Source organism: Xenopus laevis, chromosome 5S, assembly GCF_017654675.1.
Source record: "Xenopus laevis strain J_2021 chromosome 5S, Xenopus_laevis_v10.1, whole genome shotgun sequence".
NCBI classification, from domain to species: Eukaryota; Metazoa; Chordata; class Amphibia; order Anura; family Pipidae; genus Xenopus; species Xenopus laevis.
Window position 1 is genome coordinate 75854308 of NC_054380.1, and position 12833 is coordinate 75867140.

The 12833-nt window shown below is 38.6% G+C and overlaps 1 protein-coding gene across 1 annotated transcript in view; it reads left to right on the forward strand.

Annotated features, from left to right (window-relative positions):
* Nucleotides 1-12577, forward strand: part of ube3d.S (ubiquitin protein ligase E3D S homeolog) — a 30478-nt gene extending 17901 nt beyond the window's left edge. The window contains 2 exon segments of the mRNA NM_001095252.1: nucleotides 8223-8361; nucleotides 12235-12577. Of these exon segments, the coding sequence (NP_001088721.1) occupies nucleotides 8223-8361; nucleotides 12235-12255 (160 nt within the window). The 3' untranslated portion in view covers nucleotides 12256-12577.
* The last annotated feature ends 256 nt before the right edge of the window (nucleotides 12578-12833 follow it).

Here is a 12833-nt window from a genome sequence, read left to right on the forward strand (position 1 = left end):
AAAGCCTTCTGTAAATTTTCAAATTTGTATCCTTTGCATAGAAACTTATCCCTTAGTAGGCAAGACTCCTCAATGTACTTCTCCACTGTACTACAGTTTCTGCGTAATCGCAGGAACTGTCCCCTAGGTATACCATCATTGAAATGTCGTGGATGACAGGAGTCTGCCCTCAAAAGGGAGTTCCCTGCAAAAGGCTTAACATAAACTGTTGTCAGAATCCCACCATTTTCCTCACTGATCAAAAGGTCTAGAAAGGCAATCTCCTTCTTATTGTAATTGTAGGTAAATTGTAAATTCAAAGTCTCATCGTTTAAGCTGTTGATGAACTCCCCAAAAAGGGCTCCGCCTTCTGCCCATACAAACAGAAGGTCGTCAATATAACGACGGTAAGTGACAACATGCTGGAGGAGTGGGTGGTCCCCTCCAAGGACGTGGGTCTCCTCCCACCAACCCATGTATAAATTAGCATAGGTTGGTGCGAAGCGTGCCCCCATGGCCGTCCCACGTCTCTGGAGGTAAAACACACCCCCAAACATGAAAAAATTATGTGTAAGAAGGTACCATAAGGCCTCCAGGATAAAATGTTTAATATCCTCCGAGTAGCTGCTATATCTGTTAAGATGGTATTCTATTGCTATCATACCCTTTTCATGGGGGATGCTGGAGTATAGGGACGTAACATCCGCTGTGCCCCAGCCATAGGAGTGATCCCATTCCAAATTTTCCAATAGTGTAAGTACATCTTTTGTATCCTTAAGATAGGAATGCAGCCGTTTCACCAGAGGCTGGAGTAACAGATCTAGCAACTCAGACAGACCTTCATTAAGCGACGAGACTCCAGATATAATGGGCCTGCCCTTTGGTGGAAGTATACCTTTGTGTACCTTAGGTAGATGATAGAAGATGGGAGTCTGCGGTGTCTTAGGTACCACAGTATCCCATGTTCCATCCGTAACCAGGCCCAGTTGTTTTCCATAGTTTGCAATTCTCACCAGTTCTTTTTTAAAATTGAAGACTGGATTAAAACTTAATAGTTGATATGTATCAGTATCACTTAACTGCCTCATTGCTTCCTTTTCATAGTCAATAGTATTCATAACCACAGTAAGTCCCCCTTTATCAGCCTGCTTAATAGTGATTGTTTTGTTAGTACTTAATTCATTGAGTGCCCTCTTCTGTTCAATCGTGAGATTCCCTGACTTAGACTGTTGTCTTTTGCTATTTGTGCTTAAATCAATTAATTCCTTTTCTATCACATCCTGAAAGATATCAACTAAATTTCCCCGACTATTTACAGGATAGAATTCAGATTTCCTCCCCATTTTTCTATTAATCACCTGTGTGTTCGTTCCCACTGGGTTATATGGTAATTCACCGCTTTCCCGCATCAAGGCCTCAAGGTTGTGGGCAGCGCGTTGTTCAAACAGTAGCGGTGACTTATCATAATCAACCGAAAATTCCCCTGTCGTGATATCCACCCTCGTGTGTGCGGAGTTCTCACTGTGATCATTACCCTCTATGTGTCCTCCCATATTCTCTGTGTTTAATTCCAATTGTAAAAAATGTTTACGTAATACCAATTTCCTTACGAATTTACTAACATCCAACAATGTATCTAGAACATCAAAGTCACATGTGGGGCTAAATGATAAACCCTTCTCCAAGAGTGATATTTGTGCATTTGTCAAAGTAATGTCCGATAAATTTAATACATTACAGCCCGCTTTTTGTCCATACGATCCCTCAGTGTGTACTTCCGATCGTCCAGTCTTCTTTCCTCTGTTTCCTCTCCTCGTCGCTCCTTGTCCTGTCGCTTGTAGCCCGGATTTTGCAGTCCCTGTTCCCCGTGGTTTTTCTCCCCGTTTTTTGACTTGTATCCGCTATTCGATCTCTCCCCATTTTTCGGAGTACTTTGTCTTCCCCCAGAGAAGACATCCATAGCTCTTTGGTTCCTTTGCTCCTGTGTACTGCGAAGGGAAGAAGAAGACAACGAGGAAACAGCCGACTGATCGAAGCTTGTATCAGTATATTCGGTATCGTCATTTGAGAAGCTTACACGTTTTTTATCATTCCATTCAAATGGCTTCAATATAGATTTAACTCGTTTCCTGTGTAGCGGTTTAATATATTTAACATATACTCTGCCTTCCTCATAATCACCGCTATCACGGTTGAATTTGGATGTTTTAGCTAGAACTGGAAATTGGAAAAACTAATGATTAAAGAACTTAAAATCTGGTGGGACATGATGTCTTTAGAAAAATATATATCGAAAGAAATGATCCCTAGGGGGTTACGGATTAAAAAGTTCCCAGCATATGAAATTAAAGATGAAATGTTTATAAAAAAATGGAATGACACTTTAACATGTTGCTCGCTGAAACTAATGCAGCTGCTGGTGGAACATAATCAGGAGACGCTAGATAAATTAAACACGGATATTCAGGAGGCCCAAGAACGCTTCAAAACACCTGTAGCAGGCATTAGTGGGGAACATAATAAATTTGAAAAATGGGAGCATGATATTAGAACTAAGTTAGCGGACATAGAAACCAAAATTGTTCTAGCTAAAACATCCAAATTCAACCGTGATAGCGGTGATTATGAGGAAGGCAGAGTATATGTTAAATATATTAAACCGCTACACAGGAAACGAGTTAAATCTATATTGAAGCCATTTGAATGGAATGATAAAAAACGTGTAAGCTTCTCAAATGACGATACCGAATATACTGATACAAGCTTCGATCAGTCGGCTGTTTCCTCGTTGTCTTCTTCTTCCCTTCGCAGTACACAGGAGCAAAGGAACCAAAGAGCTATGGATGTCTTCTCTGGGGGAAGACAAAGTACTCCGAAAAATGGGGAGAGATCGAATAGCGGATACAAGTCAAAAAACGGGGAGAAAAACCACGGGGAACAGGGACTGCAAAATCCGGGCTACAAGCGACAGGACAAGGAGCGACGAGGAGAGGAAACAGAGGAAAGAAGACTGGACGATCGGAAGTACACACTGAGGGATCGTATGGACAAAAAGCGGGCTGTAATGTATTAAATTTATCGGACATTACTTTGACAAATGCACAAATATCACTCTTGGAGAAGGGTTTATCATTTAGCCCCACATGTGACTTTGATGTTCTAGATACATTGTTGGATGTTAGTAAATTCGTAAGGAAATTGGTATTACGTAAACATTTTTTACAATTGGAATTAAACACAGAGAATATGGGAGGACACATAGAGGGTAATGATCACAGTGAGAACTCCGCACACACGAGGGTGGATATCACGACAGGGGAATTTTCGGTTGATTATGATAAGTCACCGCTACTGTTTGAACAACGCGCTGCCCACAACCTTGAGGCCTTGATGCGGGAAAGCGGTGAATTACCATATAACCCAGTGGGAACGAACACACAGGTGATTAATAGAAAAATGGGGAGGAAATCTGAATTCTATCCTGTAAATAGTCGGGGAAATTTAGTTGATATCTTTCAGGATGTGATAGAAAAGGAATTAATTGATTTAAGCACAAATAGCAAAAGACAACAGTCTAAGTCAGGGAATCTCACGATTGAACAGAAGAGGGCACTCAATGAATTAAGTACTAACAAAACAATCACTATTAAGCAGGCTGATAAAGGGGGACTTACTGTGGTTATGAATACTATTGACTATGAAAAGGAAGCAATGAGGCAGTTAAGTGATACTGATACATATCAACTATTAAGTTTTAATCCAGTCTTCAATTTTAAAAAAGAACTGGTGAGAATTGCAAACTATGGAAAACAACTGGGCCTGGTTACGGATGGAACATGGGATACTGTGGTACCTAAGACACCGCAGACTCCCATCTTCTATCATCTACCTAAGGTACACAAAGGTATACTTCCACCAAAGGGCAGGCCCATTATATCTGGAGTCTCGTCGCTTAATGAAGGTCTGTCTGAGTTGCTAGATCTGTTACTCCAGCCTCTGGTGAAACGGCTGCATTCCTATCTTAAGGATACAAAAGATGTACTTACACTATTGGAAAATTTGGAATGGGATCACTCCTATGGCTGGGGCACAGCGGATGTTACGTCCCTATACTCCAGCATCCCCCATGAAAAGGGTATGATAGCAATAGAATACCATCTTAACAGATATAGCAGCTACTCGGAGGATATTAAACATTTTATCCTGGAGGCCTTATGGTACCTTCTTACACATAATTTTTTCATGTTTGGGGGTGTGTTTTACCTCCAGAGACGTGGGACGGCCATGGGGGCACGCTTCGCACCAACCTATGCTAATTTATACATGGGTTGGTGGGAGGAGACCCACGTCCTTGGAGGGGACCACCCACTCCTCCAGCATGTTGTCACTTACCGTCGTTATATTGACGACCTTCTGTTTGTATGGGCAGAAGGCGGAGCCCTTTTTGGGGAGTTCATCAACAGCTTAAACGATGAGACTTTGAATTTACAATTTACCTACAATTACAATAAGAAGGAGATTGCCTTTCTAGATCTTTTGATCAGTGAGGAAAATGGTGGGATTCTGACAACAGTTTATGTTAAGCCTTTTGCAGGGAACTCCCTTTTGAGGGCAGACTCCTGTCATCCACGACATTTCAATGATGGTATACCTAGGGGACAGTTCCTGCGATTACGCAGAAACTGTAGTACAGTGGAGAAGTACATTGAGGAGTCTTGCCTACTAAGGGATAAGTTTCTATGCAAAGGATACAAATTTGAAAATTTACAGAAGGCTTTCCTTTTTGCATTGGAACTTGATAGGAAGAATCTAATTAAAAGTAAGGGTGGAACAAATCAATGGGGGATAGAAGATCAGTTTGGTAAAGATGGAAAAATTATGAGAAAAGACATACAAAAAAAGAAAGATGAAAGGGAGAGAAAAATAGTAATGAGTACGAGATACAGTATGCAATTCAATAGGATCAAACATATTCTAAATAGACATTTACCCATACTATATGGGGACCCAACATTTAAGCAACTTTTAGAGCCAGGTATCCAGGTGGTGGCAAGGAGGGCTCCTACATTGGGTATGAAATTAGCACCTAGTCTGTACAATAAGGAAATTAGATCTTATACATGGCTGGATAGTGTCGGAATGTTCAGATGTGGAGCAAAGAGATGTGTCACTTGTGAGGTGGTTCAGGTATCCGAATCTTTCATTTGTAATGTAACGAAAGAGACATATCAAATTAGGAGTTATATTAACTGTAATACCAAATCAGTAGTATACCTAATAACTTGTCTAAAATGCTGCAAACAGTATGTAGGCTGCACGATCAGAAATCTAAAGAACAGAATACGTGAGCACATCAATGATATTAAATCAGAAAAAGCAAATACTCCCGTGGCAAGACATTTTAGGGAGTGCAATGGTGGAAATATTAAATGGATGTCAGTGCAGGGAATAGAAAGAGTGAATTTGGGCCCTAGAGGTGGTGATTTACAAGCTAAAGTTTTAAAAACGGAAATTAAATGGATATTTCAATTACACACCAGACAACCTGAAGGGCTAAATTCAGTCTTTGACATCAGTTGTTACTTTTAATGTTAATTACTTGCTTTATATAGTTACACTGTGTATGTCTAGTGATAACATATTTATACATTGTTGCATGATCGCTTTGTGAACAAGTAAAGATAAAATGGTTATAAGATTTTTCACTTATACGTCTCCAAATAGCAGTTATTATATCAAATTATTTTTCTAAATTATGGATTAAAATAAATTGAATGTCACATTAATGAAGTACTGTAATTATCTAAGATATGAAATATATATTATATGGTCTATGTTTATATATTATATCAATCAATGAACTTATTTATAGGATTATCCCTACTTCCAATATTTGTTTTATATACAACTAACGCGACTTTTTAGTGAGTAAAAGAAAGAATGTTTTAATGTCTTAATTAATGTTCAGGTGTGTGGGGGGGATTTAAACTCGGTGTAATGTGACAGGAAATGAGGTCTCTGAGGAAGTGCTTTGTCACGAAACGCGTCAGACCTCAGACGCCATAGTTACTTGATTGTATGTCTTAAATAAAGTATTTACCTTTTAAACAATTTGGAGTCGAGCGATCTGTATTCATACCCAGGAGTGCGCGGCCTGCACATCGATTGTTGGACTTTTGGCGTTCCTTCCTAGTGACGGACTCGGGGCTGGCTGCACCCGGGTCACCTACCGTGCAGGGTAAGATTCCAAAGATTTACTTACAACATTTGTTTAGCGGACGGGAAGAGCCCGGTGTTCAGATTGAAGAGTGGGGTCCGGGGCATGTGCACCCGGACCAACTGTTGTTCACGGTGAGCGGGGCTAAGTCTGCATTAAGCTTTTAATATTTGAATCGAAACCCGCACCTTTGTCGTGTTTATGACAATTAAGTAAACACACAGAGCCGGATTTGTCTTTTGTATAACATTATTTCATTGGATTTGCTTTTTTTAAAAAAAAAGAAAAATAAAAAAACTTTGCATCAGTAGTAAAGCATGTGTGTTGGCTAATCATAGATGATCCAAGCACCTTCATTAACAATCACAGATATCCTGTGACAAAAAAAGTAGGCATGGCAAAAAAAAACTTGTGTACTTTGAGCAAGTGCCCTTACCTATTTTAAACTGAGATTTTTCTTGGCATGAATAAACATGACTCATCCCCCCACTCACACAATCAGACATCTCCTGACCTCCAGGCATTCTCTCGTGTGAAAACCCCCTCATGTTCTGCTTGTTATATGTTTAATCGTAGCTACGGCGGGCCCCAGTAGTTATGCCACTGCTTTTAAGATGTATATAACATAAAATGTCTCCTTTAATTTTCAATTTTAGAACAACTGTCAAAAATAAAAATAGAAAGCAATGGAAAAAGATCATTATAGCTTGTGTACTATCTAAAAACACCAAAACTGAAAAAAGTTTTGGAAGGTGAATAACCCCTTTTGACTAGATTTGGCTAAAACATATCAAGCCTGCCACCACGTCAAGGTAGGCTCTCCCTAACCTACTCAAACCATCTTATTTTTTCCTATTATACTATCTACTGTCCTAACCTGATTTATACTAATTTATGATCCAGGGGAAGGCAAAAATCCCACCGGACACAACTCAATGAAAAAAATCATTCCTGGAGCAAACTATGCTTCATCTACGTATCCCACTAATTTATACTAAACAATAAATCCTAATTCTATCATTTCATGTTTATTTGATCAAATTATCTTATGATAGCCTCTAACATCTTATTACTTAACCTGTTTTATCATATGGCATCCTCTAACATCTTTTTTGTTTTTTTACTTTATCTTTTGAAACTTAATTTACTTAAAATGTAAGTAAATCTTGGTTTTAAGAATCATATCTTATTTTTACACCCTACTACATATTATATATCGTCTAACATCTTATTTTATATTGCAAAGTATACTATTCATTAATCTAATACCCTATCATATATTATGACTATTGTTATATTCTACTGTCTGATCTTATTGATACAGTTAACGCCTGCATTAATGTTACCAGGAATTATCAGCAGCCAGAACCAGCCTGAGAAAGACACAAGTTTAGATAAGCAGGAACAAAACACACTTTGGCCACCTAAGTTTACTGGGGATGCGAGCAGAGTGGGAGTAAACGGACTTTCAAGTAGAAAAACGGAAACTACTCCGTGTTTAGTTCTTGCAAGGCAGCCAATTAGATCCTCAGCCTAGGCACCAGACCGAAAAGCCCCTCCATGCTCACTGGTGTTATTGACATCACTTCCAGCCATCTGACCTCACTTCCACTTGAGACACAATACAGTCTGCCTTATACCTCTCACCCTTCCCCCAGCCAGCCAGCCACCGGATTCAGAGAATAAGTCTAAAATCTATTATAAATCAATTATGGAGGAGCTTGAGAACCACCCCACCAAAGGTGCCTATACTGTGTATAAATTCCTCCAGTACAATCTCCTCCCATCTCCCTTTGTTGTAACTGTTTTTGTTAACATGAGTCCATTATAGAGGTGGATTACCTGTATCTGTAATTATCTAACTGCAAGAATAAAACATGGGGAAGCTGCAATTTTCATATTTAGCTCAAGCAACAACAGGCACAAGTTATTGAACTCAAGTTTTATAAAGGGGCATAATATTGTCCCTTTTATTGTTTCCACATATTCCATATATTGCATCTGCTAATTTCTTTTTCACCAATAGGCTTGCTGATAAGTGGATGAATGATACTGGTGCTCATCCATTAACATTCCCTCTAAACACATGCTTGGAACTTATCCTGCTGCTGTCACTCAACAATACATCCTTGCCTAACTCCCTGCGCTTCATGAATAACTGGCAGGTAATATCCGTATATAATATGAAATTGTAATATATTACCTGTTTATGAAATCTCTATTTATGCACTTGCCTGCGTACAAGTATAATAATATGTAAACATGTAAAATCAAATGAAAACCAATAGCAAAGTAAGGTTCAGAGTTAAGCATGCAGGTTATACTACTAAGTGTCACGCCAAAGTTCATTTGAGTTCCAGTCTGATGCCTACTGATATTAAGCACCTTCAGATACATGGGTGTAGTTTGCATATGTTCTTTGCCATCCATTAAAGGAATTGTTCAGTACAAAGATAAAAACTGGGTAAATAGAAAGGCTGTGCACAATAAAAAAATGTTTCTAATATAGTTAGTTAGGCAAAAATGTAATGTATAAAGTCTGGAGAGACTGGATGTCTTACATAATAGCCAGATAGCTACTTCTTGCTTTGCAGTTCACTTGGTTTTCATTGATTGGTTACCAGGCAGTAACCAATCAGTGATTTGAGGGAGGGTCACATGGGTCATAACGGTTTGCTTTTGAATCTGAGCTGCATGCTGAGGATCAATTGCAAACTTACTGAATAGTTATTTCCCATGTGGCCCTCATTTAAGTCGCTGACTTACTCCTGAAAAGCAGGAAGTAGTGTTCTGGCTATGATGTTAGACATCCAGTCACTCCAGTCTTTATAGATTACATTTTGGCTAACTAACTATATTAGAAACATTTTTTTTCTATCCATTTACCCAGTTTTTATTTTTACACTGAACTGTTAATTTAAAGCACTGTAAATACTTTACAGTAAAAGATCTCCTTGTGATAGTCCTAATGCAACTGGACTTGCTGAAAATGTTTATGGAGTGGTTTCACCACTAATCTGTCTGGTTCGTCCGTTAAACTGAATGGGAGGGAATTCTCCATAAAGGGTGGTTCAGCTTTAAAGGAGAACTAAACCAGCGTACAACAGTCCTTCTCCACTGCCCTGCATCGGCCGTGTCACCTCTACCTCCCCGCAAATTGTATTACATAGAAAAGTACACCATCTTTTCCCCTTTGTATCTTTTTTGTCTTTTCTCCAACACGGAGCCTGCAGGATTCGTGACGGTGAGTTGACACACACACACACACACACACACACACACACACACACACACACACACACACACACACACACACACACACACACACACACACACACACACACACACACACACACACACACACACACACCACACACACACACACACACACACACACACACACACACACACACACACTTCACAGATAGAAAGCACTCACGGCAGGATCTCCATAAATAGTAAAAAGACTTTTATTCCTCCAACCACATATCTACGCATTTCGGTCCACACAGCTTTCTATCTTTGAATTATAACATTTTGGTAAGCAACAGGCCTCTATTGATTTGAGTGGTGTGTGCTGATTTATGGAAATTGAGTGCAAATAACATGGTAAATTCTGCTGCCACTTAAAGGGTTAAACATGTTTAGAAAGAGGGTTTTCTTTCAAGGGTGCAACTGGGTTACACGCAATTAACCTCTAATGAGCAGAGAAAAAAGGTCCCCACTGAACTCATGGAGCCTGGACTCTAAACAGTTAAAATACCAGTTATACAAACATAGTTCTTGACCAAACAACAATGTATGTTTTTATTTTCTGTTTGTGCATGCAGCCTTATGCATTTCATACATTTTCATAGACGGCATAATTGCTGAATTTCTAGTTCTATGGAAGAATCTGCCCTCCCTTAGTATACGAAATTTGTATTTGCAGCACAACACTAAAGTGTTGGACCAGGACCCCATAGAAAATAATCTTTTCATGCCTTCCTGTGTGGTGGAAGGCACAAAGAAGCCACTGGATGGGACAGATAGTAAATACGTATTTGTACGTGCTAGGCGGTCTCTGTTTGAGATATAGTGAACCTGTTACAGCCAGTGCATTTTAACATAGCAAGTCTGGTCTACAGTAAGTATAGGAAAAATAGTGTGTTGGTTGGGGAAGTATGTGCCAGATATAATTAGTATTTTAGATAGTATAGAGCAGGGGTCCCCAACCTTTTGAACCCATGAGCAACATTTAGAAGAAAAAGAAGTTGGGGAGCAACACAAGCATGAAAAATGTTCTTGGGGTGCCAAATAAGTATTGTGATTGGCCATTTGGTACATTTGGTATCGCCTATGTGGATTGTCAACCTACATTGAGGCTCTGTTTGCCAATGCACCTGGTTTTTAAGCAGCCAAAACTTGCCTTCAAGCCAGGAATTTAAAAATAAGCTCCTACTTTGAGGCCACTGGGAGCAACATCCAAGGGGTTGGAGAGCAACATGTTGCTCACGAGCTACTGGTTGGGGATCACTGGTATAGAGGGTGGTTGTAGCATCAGCAATAGTGCCATAAACTCCACTGTTGCTTAAATATACTTTTGCTGGACAACCGGTACAAATTGCAGTATTAAAATAGTATAAAGTGTTACTTAGAGCTGTACTCGGCAATTATACATTTGTATTCTTAAAGCAACATCACTCAAAAAAATATTCCCATTTTTCTAGGGCCAGTGGCCCAATGAATGCAGGAGAATACTTCCAGCTGATTTTTGAAAACCTGGCTCCATGTTCTGGGTTCCTGCAACTGGAGCTGGAAGCATTAAATGCCACTTTCACTTTCTACCATAGAATAACTGAACAGAAGTTATATTTTCCCTTCAGAAGTTTGATAAGAGTATAATACTGGGAAGCTAAAACTGCACCGTATGTTAGATAAAAACAAAATGCCAAGGTCACTAACACATGGCTGATAAGAGGATTTTCCTGCACCTGCAATTAAGTTTAGACCACCTTCTTTAAAGAGTTCGTGTCTGCACCCCTTTATTTGTTATATAAAAATACACCATGGTAAAAAAATAACTATTGCTTCTTTATGAGATGTGAAAGTAGAAATGTATTACTCAGCCATGGAAGGTAATAATTTAAGGTGCATAATCAGCTCCTTTTTTATTATAATGCTTAGAGTTTAACTGTTTGCCGTTCCATGTTGCTTGTTGAGGCCAGTATTCCTTGTGACTGGCCAAACCGAATCCGTATATGTAAATTAGGGGTGAGTAGGGAAATCACGTGACTTTTCGTCACAAAAGAAGAATTTTTTTCACTTTCATTTCCTGCCCCTAATTTGCATATGCAAATTAGGATTTGGTGCGGAATTCCGCCAAATCTTTTACCAAGGATTCAGGGATTTGGCCGAAACCCAAATAGTGGATTTGGTGCATCCCTAGTTTATATACTGGTGTTATTTTATTTATGCATGTCTTAAGTGAGAATTTTAAGCAATGTCTCTATTAAGAGGTTGAATGCAATGTGTCAGCTTTGTATTCAAAACTGTTAAATGGTGCAAGATTATGTATTTGTAAATATGAGAAATCACCTAGGAGTACTTTCAGATCTGTGGCTGTACAACTTTCTAGTGGAGTGGGGCAAGTATACTATGTCGGGGAACAAGATTGTATTAAACTGATGGTGTCTTATACAGAAGTCTGATAAAACAGTACCTTGTACTTGATCTAAACTTAGATATAATTCATCTTTACTGAAGACAAAACCAGCCTATTGGGAGTTAATTACTGTTTAAATGATCTTCTAGTAGACTTAAGGTATGAAGATCCAAATTATAGAAATATCTATTATCCGGAAAACCCCAGGTTCTGAGCATTCTGGATAACATATTGTTTCCTATTATTAATCTTTAGAAAGTGTTTGGAAGACCTATTCTAAAAGCTATTCTATACTTTTAGCCAAGCCATGTACATTTTATTAAAACAGAATGTTGTAAAATAAACAGATTTTTTTTAAAATGTAACACTCCATGATACTTTTTTTTTTTTTTAGGTTTCTTATTTGAAGATGTGAAGATTACCTAAACTGCTTTATAAACTCACACTGCATATAACAGCGTTTCCCAGCAAAACACAACAAATGATGTTAGCTTCTGGTGGAGTCAGTCATGTTGATTTGTAAATGTTGGCCGATATTTAGGTATTGTAGGAAAACTGATATTTCTACGGTATCATATATAATTTCCACTCTCATAGTTTTCAAAGCCAAATGTTGTTCATGGGACCCCGAAATGCAGAATATCAATATACTAAAATAAGAAGAAAATGTTATCATTAAAACAAAAACAAGGTGTTTGAAAAATATTTCTATAATAAAATATATATTTCTTTCTGTATTAAAGGAGTGGTTCATCTTAAAGTTAACTTTTAGTATGTTATAGAATGGCCAAATCTAAACAACTTTTCAATTGGTCTTTATTATTATAGTTTAATTATTTGCCTTCTTCTTCTGACTGTCCAGCTTTCAAATAGGGGGTCACTGACTTTGTATTACTCATCTTTCTATTCAGGCCCTCTCCTATTCATATTTCAGTCTCTTATTCAAATCAATGCATGGTTGCTAGGGTAATTTGGACCTTGGCAACCAGATCG